General features: G+C 46.2%; 1 protein-coding gene across 4 annotated transcripts in view; it reads right to left on the bottom strand.

The window, feature by feature from the left end:
* TECR (trans-2,3-enoyl-CoA reductase) overlaps positions 1–12,625 on the bottom strand; it is a 49,160-nt gene that overhangs the window by 19,473 nt on the left and 17,062 nt on the right. The window contains exon 1 of one of the 4 annotated variants that reach the window (XM_023763938.1): positions 5,942–5,961. The exons of 1 other annotated variant lie outside the window; for it this stretch is intronic. In XM_023763938.1, the coding sequence (XP_023619706.1) occupies positions 5,942–5,944 (3 nt within the window). In that variant the 5' untranslated portion in view covers positions 5,945–5,961. Of the gene's footprint in view, positions 1–5,521; positions 5,550–5,689; positions 5,857–5,941; positions 5,962–12,625 lie in introns of those variants that run through there. 2 more of the 4 variants (XM_006100336.3, XM_023763939.1) reach the window with 2 other exon arrangements.

The following is a 12,625-nucleotide window of genomic DNA, read 5'->3' as shown; positions in this document are numbered from 1 at the left end:
ATAACCCAGTGAGGTCAGGTACCATTATGCCCAGCAGGGTAATGGTCAGTGTGCAACAAGGAGCTCTGAAGGGGGAGGGGCCAGCAGGGCACACCCTTGACCCCCAATGAATGAATGAGAAAACTGGCTTGTGAGGTTGCAGAACCTGTCCGTGGGCTTCAGCTTTTTATGGGGCAGTTAAGGATCTGAATCCAACTCAGATCCAAAGCCTGCAGGCTTTGCTGTCTTCCCAGGAAGGACACTGCCAAACCCAATGAGGGACTGGCCCTGTGGCCCTGGCAAAGGCCCTCCTCTCTGGGCCTCAGATCCCCGACCTGTAGAGTACAGAAGACAAACCCGAGAATTCTAGAGCTCGTTCAGGCTCGGGGTTCTCAGATTCGGGCCCCCAGGAAGGGAGTGGCTGAAATGCAGAGCTACCAAGGGACAGAAGAGGGGACCCACCAGGACAATCTGAAACAGTGAATCACTACCTGCTCAGAGCAAGAAATCTGCAGGATGTCAAAAGCCTAAGACCCGCTCACAGGCTCCTAGCCTGAGGCACGCCAACACAAGAAAGGCCTTTAAAGCTCACCAAGCTTTCATGGCTGCAGAACTCTACAGTCCACCGATTTTAAGGCAGAGGTAGACCTCTGCCAACAGTCCACACTGGCCCACGGCGCCTCTCCCACCCTCCAGCCATGGATGTGTCCTCAGAAACATACACAGCCATCCGCGGCCTGGAGCAGCGTCAGTAGAGCATCAACCGCAGGGACAGAAACAGGAGACAGGCACACTGCTTCCTAGGTCTACGACCTTGAGCAACTTAATTACTTCTCTGAGCCTGTAAAGTAGAAATAATACTCTTGCCCACCTAATCAGATGCTCATAGGACTCAATAAACAATGGCAGCTGTCAGCAGCACCATCATCACACTATTCTATCAATGAGGAGTCTACAAAATGGGGGACAAAGGGTACCCACCTCTCAGGGTTTTTGGAAGGACACCGTAAATGTCAAGTGTCCCTGCTTTTATCACTATCAAGCCACAAAAAGATAGCTCAGATGAGGGGGTCACAACTAGGGTCCATCCTGTCTGCAAATGCAAAATCAACCCCAAAAGCACTTTCTGAAGACCTGTTCAATGCAATGTAGAAGGGTGTGAGAGCCCAGCCGGTGTAGCTCAGTGGTTCAGTGTCGACGCATGAACCAAGAGGTCCCCAATTCAATTCTCGGTCAGGGCCCATGCCCGGGTTGCGGGTTCGATGCCCAGTAAGGGGTGTACAGGAGGCAGCTGATCGATGTCTCTCTATCATCTATGTTTATATCTCTCTATCCTCTCCCTTCTTCTCTCTAAAATCAATTTTTTAAAAAAACATTAAAAAAAAAAAAGGTGTGAGAGTAAAGACATCAAGCAGTCCCCATCTTAGAACATATCACCTTCCTGCAAACAGGCACCAAATTTAACCTGCAAGGATCAGAGAACCACATGTTAAAATAGGGTTCGATGGCCAAAAACACCCCTACTTATTCCTCACCTTCTATTTCAAAAGGACACAAGAATTCAGAAGAAAAAATTACAGGAAACACCTAGAATCCCATCTCTGAAGTAAAATTTTCATTTTATTCTAGTCATATTAGATTCTTTTTCTTTTTTTAATAAAACAGACATAGCTAAAGCCTCCCCATAACTTTTCTTCCCCATCTTTTTCTCCCAAAGCAATGGTTCTTCTAACTACTGTGTAATTCCCACACATTTCTCACCTTGTATTACAACTTATCCTTAGATTAGGTATATACCCATAAACAACAGTACATGGAAGTCTCACCTGGTACTTTCTTTTTTTCAATTTACAGAATCTTTTGCAACTTGCTTTATTCAACTCAACAGGATATTTGGAGATTTATTAAAGGGCTAGGTAAATCAAACTGATTTCTTTTCATATAATGGAATTGTGCAAAACATTTAAAAAGGATGACCCAGATCTGCATGTAGCACCGCCCCTTTTATGTATACCCCTTGCTAATATGTTTCCAGCAACTTCATAATGTTCTTTAAAACTGCTTCACTCCAAGGAGCAGCCAGAGACAGGTTCACAGAGGTGAAGTAAGCTGCTCGGGGTCATGCCATTATTTAGAGTGGCAGAGCCAGGACTCAGCCCAGCCTAGTCAAAGCCCACACACCTACGACACCATTAAACATGACTTGCACTTTCTCCTTAATTTTCACCTTCCTACTCAGTTCTCTGGCTCTAAACTGTCCCATGACTGGTATTCTAGTTACAGACCTTTCACATACTTACACCTGTAGAGGCAGTTGAAGCAAGAATATGCCTGCGGCAAGGCACAATATTGGCCTAGAATTATCTGCAAAATGGGCACCAACAGAGCTACCCTTTGAGGTGAGGTGATGGAAGATCCTAAATGAGGGCAGTGGGGACCCCGAGAGGATGAGGCTTCCTCACCTCGGGGTACCCAGCTGCAGGAAATGAGTAGAGACTTGGGCTTGAGAGGCTGAAGGTACTGGTTCTCTTCATTTACAAGATGCAATAAGCTGTTTTTCCAGTTGCTACTGAGATCATTGTTTTGACCTCTAATCAGCAATGGCAAAAACTGTAATTTAAAAAAAAAAAAACCTGTAGCTTGAGATAAGTAGTTCTCTTATCTTAACTTGCTCTGACCCTAAGATAATCCCAGGGTCAGCTCTGAACTTCCAAACGCCAGCTTCAGCCAAGGCCAGAGGGAGACCAGCTCTACAGGCTTGTCTCAGGCCACTGAAGGGATACTTTTTCATTTCCGATCTCAGAGGGGAAATAGGCAGTGACAGCGCACTACAACAAACCTTCCCTTTAGCTGAAATTCTAACTGCCATAACATCAGATGTCAATCCTGGTCAGCTTGCTGTTGACACTGCATGAGTCCTGCCCCTTTCTGTACAATACTTCAATCACTCATCAACTGCACTTGTACATTGCACTTTATCATCTAGGAGAAACCTCTGGGGCCACAAAGGCCTTCTGAGGGAGGCCAATCTCTCTGTGGACAGGGGGTCACTTGTCCCAAACAGAAATATATTCTTTGATGTGGACAGTAATTGAAACCTTTTCTCAATCTTTGCTAAATGTGAGTGAAAGCATCCTTGCTACTTTTATTGATCTGTAAAAACACACACCCCTGGACTAATCTGCTTGCTGTGCAAACCCGGCAGGGAGGTGACTGCTCCTCCCATACAGAAACTTTGCAGCTATCACCTCAGTGAATACTTGGCAAAGGTTAGCAGAGGATGATAACAGAGAACACAGGAAAATAACTATTTTTTTTCCATTTTGTTTATTTTTTTTATTTTGAACAGTGGGTTTGACGCTCCCCCTTCCTTTTGGGAGGGAAAAGGTTTGAGTAAGGTAAAACATGTTCTCCAGTCCAACCATGGGTTCCAATCTGTGCCCAGCTTCTCAGAACAAAAGTGCCCACCCCACGGGTTCTCAGAGGCCTACTTGGTCTGACTAGTAAAATTAAGAGATTTTACTTTGAGTGGTAAACACACAATGCTATATACAGATGATGTATTATAGGACTGTACACTTGCAACCTATGTAATTATATTAACCAATGTCACCCCCAATAAATTTAATGGGGGGGGGGGATTAAAACTCCACTTTAAAAATGCCACACAGACCTTCCATCCTACATCTTTCAAACTGAATGTGGCTTTTTCTTCAGGGTTACACAGAGGGTTTAAAAGGGAAAATTATATTAGAAGAACTTTATTTTATGATCACAAAGTTAAATGAGGCATTAGAGATTACTGAACCCTACCTCCTTATTCTTAGTACCATGCCAAAAATGACTGAGGACTTATGGGATAAAAGTTTCAAACGATTCTGGGTGAATTTACCAATAATAATAACAATAATAAAGGGGGCGGACAGAGGTAGTGGTATTCAACTTATGAATAAAAACAATGAATCCTTCCTTCCATTTACATGAGGTACCTAACCTTAGTGCAACTCACAGAGACGGAAGTAGAATGGCAGTTGCTAGAGGCTGGGCAGAGGGGGGGAATAGGAAGTTACTATTTTATGGGTACAGAACTTCAGTTTTGCAAGATGAAAAGAATTGAGTTCTGGAAATGGATGCTGATGATGGTTGCATAACAATGTGAACATACTTAATGCCACTGACCTGTACACTTAAAAAGAATAAAGATGGCCCTGGCCGACTTGGCTCAGTGGATGGAGCGTCGGCCTGTGGACTGAAGGGTCCCGGGTTCGATTTCAGCCAAGGGCACATGCCTGGGTTGTGGCCTCGATCCCCAGTGGGGGGTGTGCAGGAGGCAGCCTATCAGTGATTCTCATTATTGATGTTTCTATCTCTCTCTCCTTCTCCCTTCCTCTCTGAAATCAATAAAGAAATTTTTTAAAAGAATAAAGATGATAAATTTCATACGTATTTTACCAAAAAAAATTTAATTAGGAGGTGGGGGAGGAGAAATCTCTCAACCTGCTAATTTTTATTTGGGGACCAGCATGACATAGTGGCTAATAACTAGGAACTCTGGATTTTTTTTCTTGTTTATTTTTTTAAATATATATTTCTTTATTGATTTCAGAGAGGAAGGGAGGAGAGAGAGACAGAAACATAAATGATGAGAGAGAATCACTGTTCGGCTGCCTCCTGCACACCCCCTACTGGGGATCCAGCCCGCAACCCAGGCATGTGCCCTTGGCCGGAATCGAATCTGGGGTCCTTCAGTCTGCAGGCTGACGCTCTATCCACTGGGCCAAACCGGCCAGGGCAAGGAACTCTGGAGTTCTGAGTTTCTCTCTGTGTTCTGCATTTACTAGCTGGAAACCTTTGAGCAAGTCACGTGACATCTCAGACTGTTTTTCGGTTTACAAAAATGGAAATAATAACAATAAAAGTCTCCTACCTCATAGGCTATGAGGGTAAGAGAAGGAAACTGAATTTTATTAGGACAAGAGTGAGCACTTGCTTAAATGAGTTACTAAAAAGTCAGCAATAATTAAGTGATAAAATTACTAATATTATCAGAGAGATCTCTACGAGCCTGAAGAAACTTCGTTTTATGGGAAAAAGAAGCCCAGCTTAGGAGTCAGAAGACGGGCTTCAAGAGTGGCTGTGGGCGTGAGACTTCTGTGACACACAAGGGGTGACAAAGATGATCTCTTAGATTACCAGGAAGCCAGATCAGCTTTGTTGCTTGGCGGGAACCAGTTCTGGCAGCACCTTCCTCACCTCCTAAGCTTCTCGGGAACGTGCCAGGCGAGGGAAGGGGTCCAAAGGTCGTGCCAGAGAGGGCTGATAGCAAAGCCCCTTCCTAAGCCCGAGGTGGCGACATGGTGCCAGGTTGTGCAAGACACCTACGCATTGGGAGCAAGGGTCCCGCACCCTCGTTCCTCCCCTGCCAAAGCCTGCAACTCTGCCCGCTGGGAGAGCTGCAGGAAAATGCAAACTCCTCAGGTGCAGCAGAGACCCCCAAGAAAAGGCATCCCCAAAACAGCCTGGGTTGCAGAATTATAAATACCTCCTCTGCACATGCGCACTGAAATTTGCGAGCGTTCCGGGGCACAACCGCGCCCACTGCGCCTGCGCCGTCCAGCAGTCCTTCAGGCACAGGACAGGAAAGGGGGATCTTTTTCTTGGTCCCACGAAAAAAGAGTGGGTTTGCGGTGGCCGTATCCTCATTTCTTACCTCGTAATGCTTCATGATTTCCTCACACGGCGGCTACTGCTCCTGCTGCTACTGCTGCTGCTGCTGCCTCCCAGCACGCAACGCAGCACAGGTCCCTCACGCGCTCACGACTGCTGCGTGAGACTAACCACGGCTCCGCGTCCGCCCCGCCCCTCCCTGCAGCGCGTGCCCTTCCAGCCAATCAGCGTGTAGGGCGCCCACCTTCGTCCCTTCCCCACGGGGCTGGTCTGAGCGTAGACTAGCCGCTCTCACCATAATGCTAGCCAATCAGCTTGCGGAATCCATCGAGGGGACGGAACGCGGGCACGAAGTGGGCGAGAAAGAAGGGGCGTGGCCCTCCACCAATCAAAATGGATCTCGAGGCCGCGCGCCCCTTTCCCCGCCTCTTGATGGCGTCGCTGTGGTAACGAAAGGAAGCGACGGTTACTGCACGGCGGGGGCGGGAGCAAGAAGTTGAGTGACAGGGAGGGCAGCATCCACAAGGCGGGCGGCGAAGCTAGGTGAATTCCGAGGTTGGCGGCCCCTGGGGTACTGGGGAGCAACGGAAGAGGTCTAGGGGTTGGGGGCCTGGGTTGAAGCGCTGGTATGGAGTGGCCTCTCTGGCGAGGAGACCCCTATCTGTCATGAATGGGAGGGAAGGAAAGGGGAAATGGGTGGGGGAAAGCACCCTGAGACCCTCCCAATCTGTAACCAGGGGGTGTCTTCACTGCCCTTTTTAATGCAAGCCCCCGTCCCCCTGTGGCAGGGGACCCACATTTGTTTCCGCCTGCGCTGTCCGGTATGGTCCACCACATGAAGCTGGTGTGCCCTTGAAATACGGCTGGTCCAATTTGAGATGTGTTGTATAAATGTCAGACACATCAATTCCAATGACAGTATAAAAAGGAAATAATTTTTTTTAATCTCATAATAACCTTTTATGTTTATTTCACCTTGAAATGATAATATTTTGGATATATTGGAAGAAGATATATTTCTAAAATTAAGTTGCCCTGTTTCATTTTACTTTTTTTTTAACAAAGAACTTTCTCTGGTGATATATTTTTATTAATTTCCAAGAGGAAAGTAGAGGGAGAGAGAAATAGAAACATCAACCATAGGAGAAAATCATTGATTGGCTGCTTCCTACACGCCCCCCACTGGAGATAGAGCCGGAAACCCCAGGATGTGCCCTGACCCAGAATCCAACCATGACCTCCTGGTTCATAGGTCCACGCTCAACCACTGAGCCACTCATCTTACTTTCTTAACCTACCTATTGGAACATTGAACATCACAGACACAGATCCCTTTTTTTTTTTAATATATATATATATCTTTATTGATTTCAGAGAGGAAGGGAGAGAGAGATGGAAATATCAATGATGAGAGAGAATCATTGACTGGCTGCCTCCTGCATGCCCCCCACTGGGATCAAGCCCGCAACCTGGGCATGTGCCCTTGACCGGGAATCGAACCTGGGACCTTTCAGTCCTCAGGCCAACGCTCTATCCATTGAGCCAAACCGGCCAGGGCAACACAGCTCCCATTTATGGCTGGCAGTTGTGCCTCGCACGCGCATGCACATACACACACACACACACACACACACACACACACTCATGCATACAATATTTCTGGACAGGCTGAGTGGGCAGCACCTGGTATACTCCCTCACCTTCTCTTCTTTCTCCCAGATCCAGGCCTGCCCTGAGCCACCATCAACTTGCATCATTGGAAACCCATGATGATCTGATATCAGGGACATGGTAAGAAGTCCTCAAAGGTAGACCTCTGAGTCACAGGGTGGGGCAAGGGTGAGTCATTGCTGAGCCCTTAATCATCCAGGTTGGTTCTAAACACTCTGAAGCTACAACTTTTGGGGACTTCTAAGTAACAGCAAAGGCTGTGGTGTTCAGAAACTGAAACTATCTTTTTCACTCAGCCTATCTGGACAAAACAGATGAAAACACAAAGGTGTTTTATAACCGCACTTTCAAAAGCATCAATTTTATTTTGTTGGTAGTTGGGGGGCTCACAGTATCTTGAAACCTTTGTGTCCCAACAAGCCTCATTTGCTGCCCTCACTGAGGGGAACAATGGGAGTACTCACTCTGAGATCACATCTTAAAATCCTACCAAGTTGAATTACTTGAGATGTCTAATTGTGAGGTACTAAGGGGTTAGAGTTGAAACCCTAAAATCTAGCCGTGTTTTGCTACTTCACCAGTTCTGTCAAATTCTAGTTTCTCCAGTGTAGTCTGAGTAGGCGCCTCTTCCATATCACTGTGTTCCAGCTAGGTGAGGCTTGTGGTGTCCTGACCAAATAGATGGCATCCTTGGGGGAATTCTGTACACATTCCTAGGGAGTTGGAACATTCTGGAGTTCCCCTTTTGAGATTGCTTTCCTGAGCCCTGCACTCACTTAACAGGAACCAACTCATTTTGTGAACCTACTATGCTCTGTGCCATATGGGGCATACAAATAATTTCCACCCTGCTCACCCACAAGAAGTTAATAGAAAGGCAGGAGCAAGCCTCCAGAGGAGAAAATTCCTCCTTATTTTTGACAAGTATTGCAGGAGTAAGGACCTCTTGTTGGCTTCATCTGGCTTCCAGTAACCAGGCTGTCAGCAAAAATCAAATCCACCCTTGGAATGAAAATTGGCCACTTTGTACAGCCATTCATGACACTGTACTGTGGCTCTGGCTGTGCCTGTCATTAGGGACAGCTAAATCATGCTTGTGTTATTAGCCTCAGTGGGTAATAACAGTGACAAGTAGACACATTTGGTGTTGCTGAGCTGACTGTAACAAGTCCCTGGGAGCAATTTCCAAAAGGGAAATTCCAGACAGATCTTGCATTTAGCAGTGCTGAAAGATAAGTGGGGCCTCCTGGGATCTTGGACCTGGAGGAACCCACAATAATTTGGACACCAAAGATCTGGTGTGTTCAGTTGTATCTAGCTCACAGGTTCTGTTTGCATCCCACACATGGGTTAGGTAGGATCTTGATTGTCCAGAACCTGGCTTGACTGGTTTGGGAATGCGTGATAGAGCTGGTTCGAATTGTTAGGGAAGGGGAAGCAGAGAAAAGACAAGCTAGGGCTGGTTAGCAACTTTCTGCTGTGTCAGGAGCCCCAGAGAGAAGTTTCCCAAGCCCTGCCCTGATTTGCATTTTTTATTGTGAAGCCCATGGGATGTTTATTTATTTATTTTTATTATGGTATAATATAGATACACCTTTTTCAGTTTATAGTTCTGAATACAGATAGTGGTATAACCACCACCACAGTCAAGATATAGAACATTTTCAGCATCCCAAAAATCTCTCCTATACCCCCTGTAGTAGATCCCAGCCGCCAACAACCACTTTCTGCCCCAATACTTTTGCCTTTTCCAGAAGGTGCTATTAAATGGCATTACACAGGAAATAGCCTTTTGAGTCTGCCTTCTTTCACTAACCATGTACTTAAAGTGCATCTGCATTAGTTCCTGTATCAGTAGCTTCTTTTTTATGGCTGAATAATATTCCATCATGTTGCTAGGTCAGTTTGTTTATCCAATCACCCACTGAAGGACATTTAGGTTTTAATGGCTGTCAGTAATTATGAGTAAAACCTTGATAATTATTGGTTCATGGGTTTTATGTGAACATAGGTTTTTATTTCACACAGGTGTTCTATCAAGGGTGGGATTGCTGGCTCATATGGCAGTTGTGCTTTTGAAGGCCTTTTTGATGAGAGAATTGAAAAGAGTGGTGATGCACTTTTTTTATAATTAAGGCTTTATCATCATCTGAATCATATCTTACACAAGCTCAGTGCTTATCAGAAAGCACTCAGTGTGCTAAACATGCTACACTTCAGCATCTTATTCCCTGGGTGACCTCAGGCAAGTCACGTGACCTCTCAGAGCCTCGACTGTAAAAAGGTTAACACTAGGCCAACTTCCTAGGATTATTGTGAGGATTAAATGAGTTAATACACACTGACCACTTGAAAATGGCTTGGCACATAGTTAACTGTTATTATAATGTTCATTTCCTGGCTCCTCTTAATTCCTTCCACATAGTAACCTTGGGTGGTAAGAGCTACTCTTATCCTCATTTTATGGAGGACACACCTAACACTCTGAGAGATCAAGCAAGTTATGTAAGATGGCACAGGTAGTAAATTAGTAAATTGTGGGTCTGGGATTTCAACCGAGGCTAACTCCAGACTCACCTGCTTAGTTCCTATATCAGTCAGGGGTCTACCAAGGAACCAGAACTAGTGGGCTATATGTGTTTGTCAGTGTGTGAGTATTAAGAGATTTATTTTAAGGCATTGGCTTACACGATTATGGGGACTGGCAAGCAAGTCTGAAATCTGTAGGGTAGACCAGCAGGCTGGAAACTCTTGGCCAGAAGCTGATACTTCTTCCTCGGGGAAACTTCAGTATTTTCATTTATAGTTAATTTTTGTTTTGTTTTTTAATTCTTTCAATTACAATTTACATTTAATATTATTTTGTATTAGTTTGAGGTGTACAGCATAGTGGATAGACAATCATATACTTCACAAATGTTCCCCCTGATATTGCCAGCACCAAACTGTCACCAAACATACTTATTACAATATAATTGACTATATTTCCTATGCCGTAGTTTACACCCTCATGATTATTCTGGAACTACCAATCTGTACTTCTCAGTCCCTCTGCCTTTTTCACCTAGTCCTCCAACACTCTTCCCCTCTGAAAACCATCAGTCTGTTCTCTGTATCTGGTCCTTTTCTGTTTTGTTTATATTGTTCTTTAGATTCCACATATAAGTGAAATCATATGGTATTTGTCTTTCTTTAACTGACTTATTTCACTTAGCACAATACCCTTTAGGTTCATCCACACTGTCGCAAATAGTAAGATTCATTCTTTTTTTTTAAGATTCATTCTTTTTTCATGACTAATATTCCATTGTATATATGTAGCACAGCTTTTTTAATCCAGTCATCTATTTTTAATTTATTTTTGTTAATCTTCACCCAAGGATATTTTTCCCATTGATTTTTAGAGAAGAGTGGAAGGGAGAGAGAGAGAGGGAGGATTGGTTGCCTCCCGCACATATCCTAACCAGGGCCGGGGATTGAACCTGCAACCCAGGTATGTGTTCTTGACCAGAAATTGAACCTGAGACTTTCAGTGTGCAGGCTGACACTCTGACCACTGAGCTCACTGGCCAGGACATATCCACTCATCTATTGATGGGCACTTGGGTTGCTTCCACAGCTTGGCTATTGTAAATAATGCTGCAATGGACCATAGGGGTGCATCAATATTTATCTTAAGGCCTTTCAGTATTTGCTTTTAAAGCCTTGCAACTGATTGGATGAGGCCCACCCACATTATCCAGAGTCATCCCCTGCACTTAAAGTCAGCTGATCGGTGATATTAACCACATCTACAAAATACCTTCATAGCAACACTTTGATTAGTGTTTAATTGAACAACTGGGTAGGAACTTTGGAAGCTGTCACATTTGTAACTCTAAATTTATCCTATAAAATAAATACTAGCTTATAAGTATGAGCAAGTCCCGAAAATCTGGCTTTTTCCCATAATGTGACTCTTCTGCTGTCTATTTATGTAACTTTTTAAAAATCAAACTCTCTTTCTCCCATGATTGGTTCATGCCCCCTGCTATGCTGTGCCAGTGGACACCAGCCCATACCCAGCCTCCCAGGCTGGCAGTGTGTCCTAGCCCCCGGGTCCGTGAGTGGCCATGGAGGCTGGAATCCCCCTACTAGACCACAGGGAAGGCCAGCGTCATCTTTTCAGGAGTCCCAGGTTGCATAAGGATAGCAGTCATTGAACTTTTTGTTGTGGTGTTACCAGGAAGCTGGTGGTTCAGCAGCCCCTCACTCAACAAGAGGTTACCTCGCTGAGAGCACTTCCTCTGTGCCAGGCCTGTCCCAGGCACTTTACAAAGGTTGACTCATGTCAACTTCAGAGCTCTATGAAGCAGGTGCAAACACCATCCCCACTGTACAGATTAGGAAGCTGAGGCCCAGAATAGCTCGCTGGGTAAGTAGCCCGAGGTCATGCAGCCAGGAAGTGCTGGAAGCAGAAATGAAACCCAGCTGTCTGGCTCGAGAGCCGATGTCACAACTCCCTGACCTCCCAAGCAGTACTTCCAGGAACCGGCCCCTGGGGGGGGCCCCCACTGCCTGCCCCCTCTTCCCGATGCCCTTCCCAGGCTATCCCTTCCTGAACCTCCTTTTCCCATCAGCCCTGTCTTGGACCACAGGCACCCCAGACTCCCAGAGCCAAAAGGAACCATGTCACCCGCAAAGAAGGAAACAGGCCCTGAGAGGTGTCGGACACACTATGTTCCCCAAATCAAAAGGTAGTGGAGAGAGAAAAAGAGGAGGTGCATTCAAAAGAGCCGAAAATATTCATGAAGCGTCCACTGCGACCGAGTGCCAGACACTGTTCCAGGTACCGCCGACCCAGCACTGACAGGTCCCAGGGCCTGCCCTGGTGGGGTCGCAGGCTGAGAGCAGGTGACACTGGTCGTGGAAACCAAGATCATTTCAGATGTCAGTGGCACGTGTTCTAGGGAAAACGGTAAAGTGAAAGGCCCGGGAGCAGCGGGACTGGGAAGACCTCCCGGGAGGTGAGCTTTCCCAGGTCCTCGCCTCGCTTTATAGGGCTTGTCTGACCGGACAGGGGCAGTCCTGGGGCTCCGAACCGCACGCTCCTCGCCGCCGGGAAAGAGGGAGGATGAGACAGGAGGAGGTTTAGCCACTTGCCCAGGGTCTCCCGTCAGGACCCGACCGGGCGTTGGCGGACCCGCAGGGTTACCTTCTTCTTGGAGGGGCGGGGCCTCCCCAGCCTCGCCTCACAGCCTGGTGGGACCTGTTCACTCAGGCCGGGGCGGTCGTGCGGCAGCGACGTGTTGTCCGGGAAAGGAAACAG

Source organism: Myotis lucifugus, unplaced genomic scaffold (assembly GCF_000147115.1).
Source record: "Myotis lucifugus unplaced genomic scaffold, Myoluc2.0 scaffold_310, whole genome shotgun sequence".
NCBI lineage: Eukaryota > Metazoa > Chordata > Mammalia > Chiroptera > Vespertilionidae > Myotis > Myotis lucifugus.
This window is presented reverse-complemented; position numbering and strand designations above follow the sequence as displayed.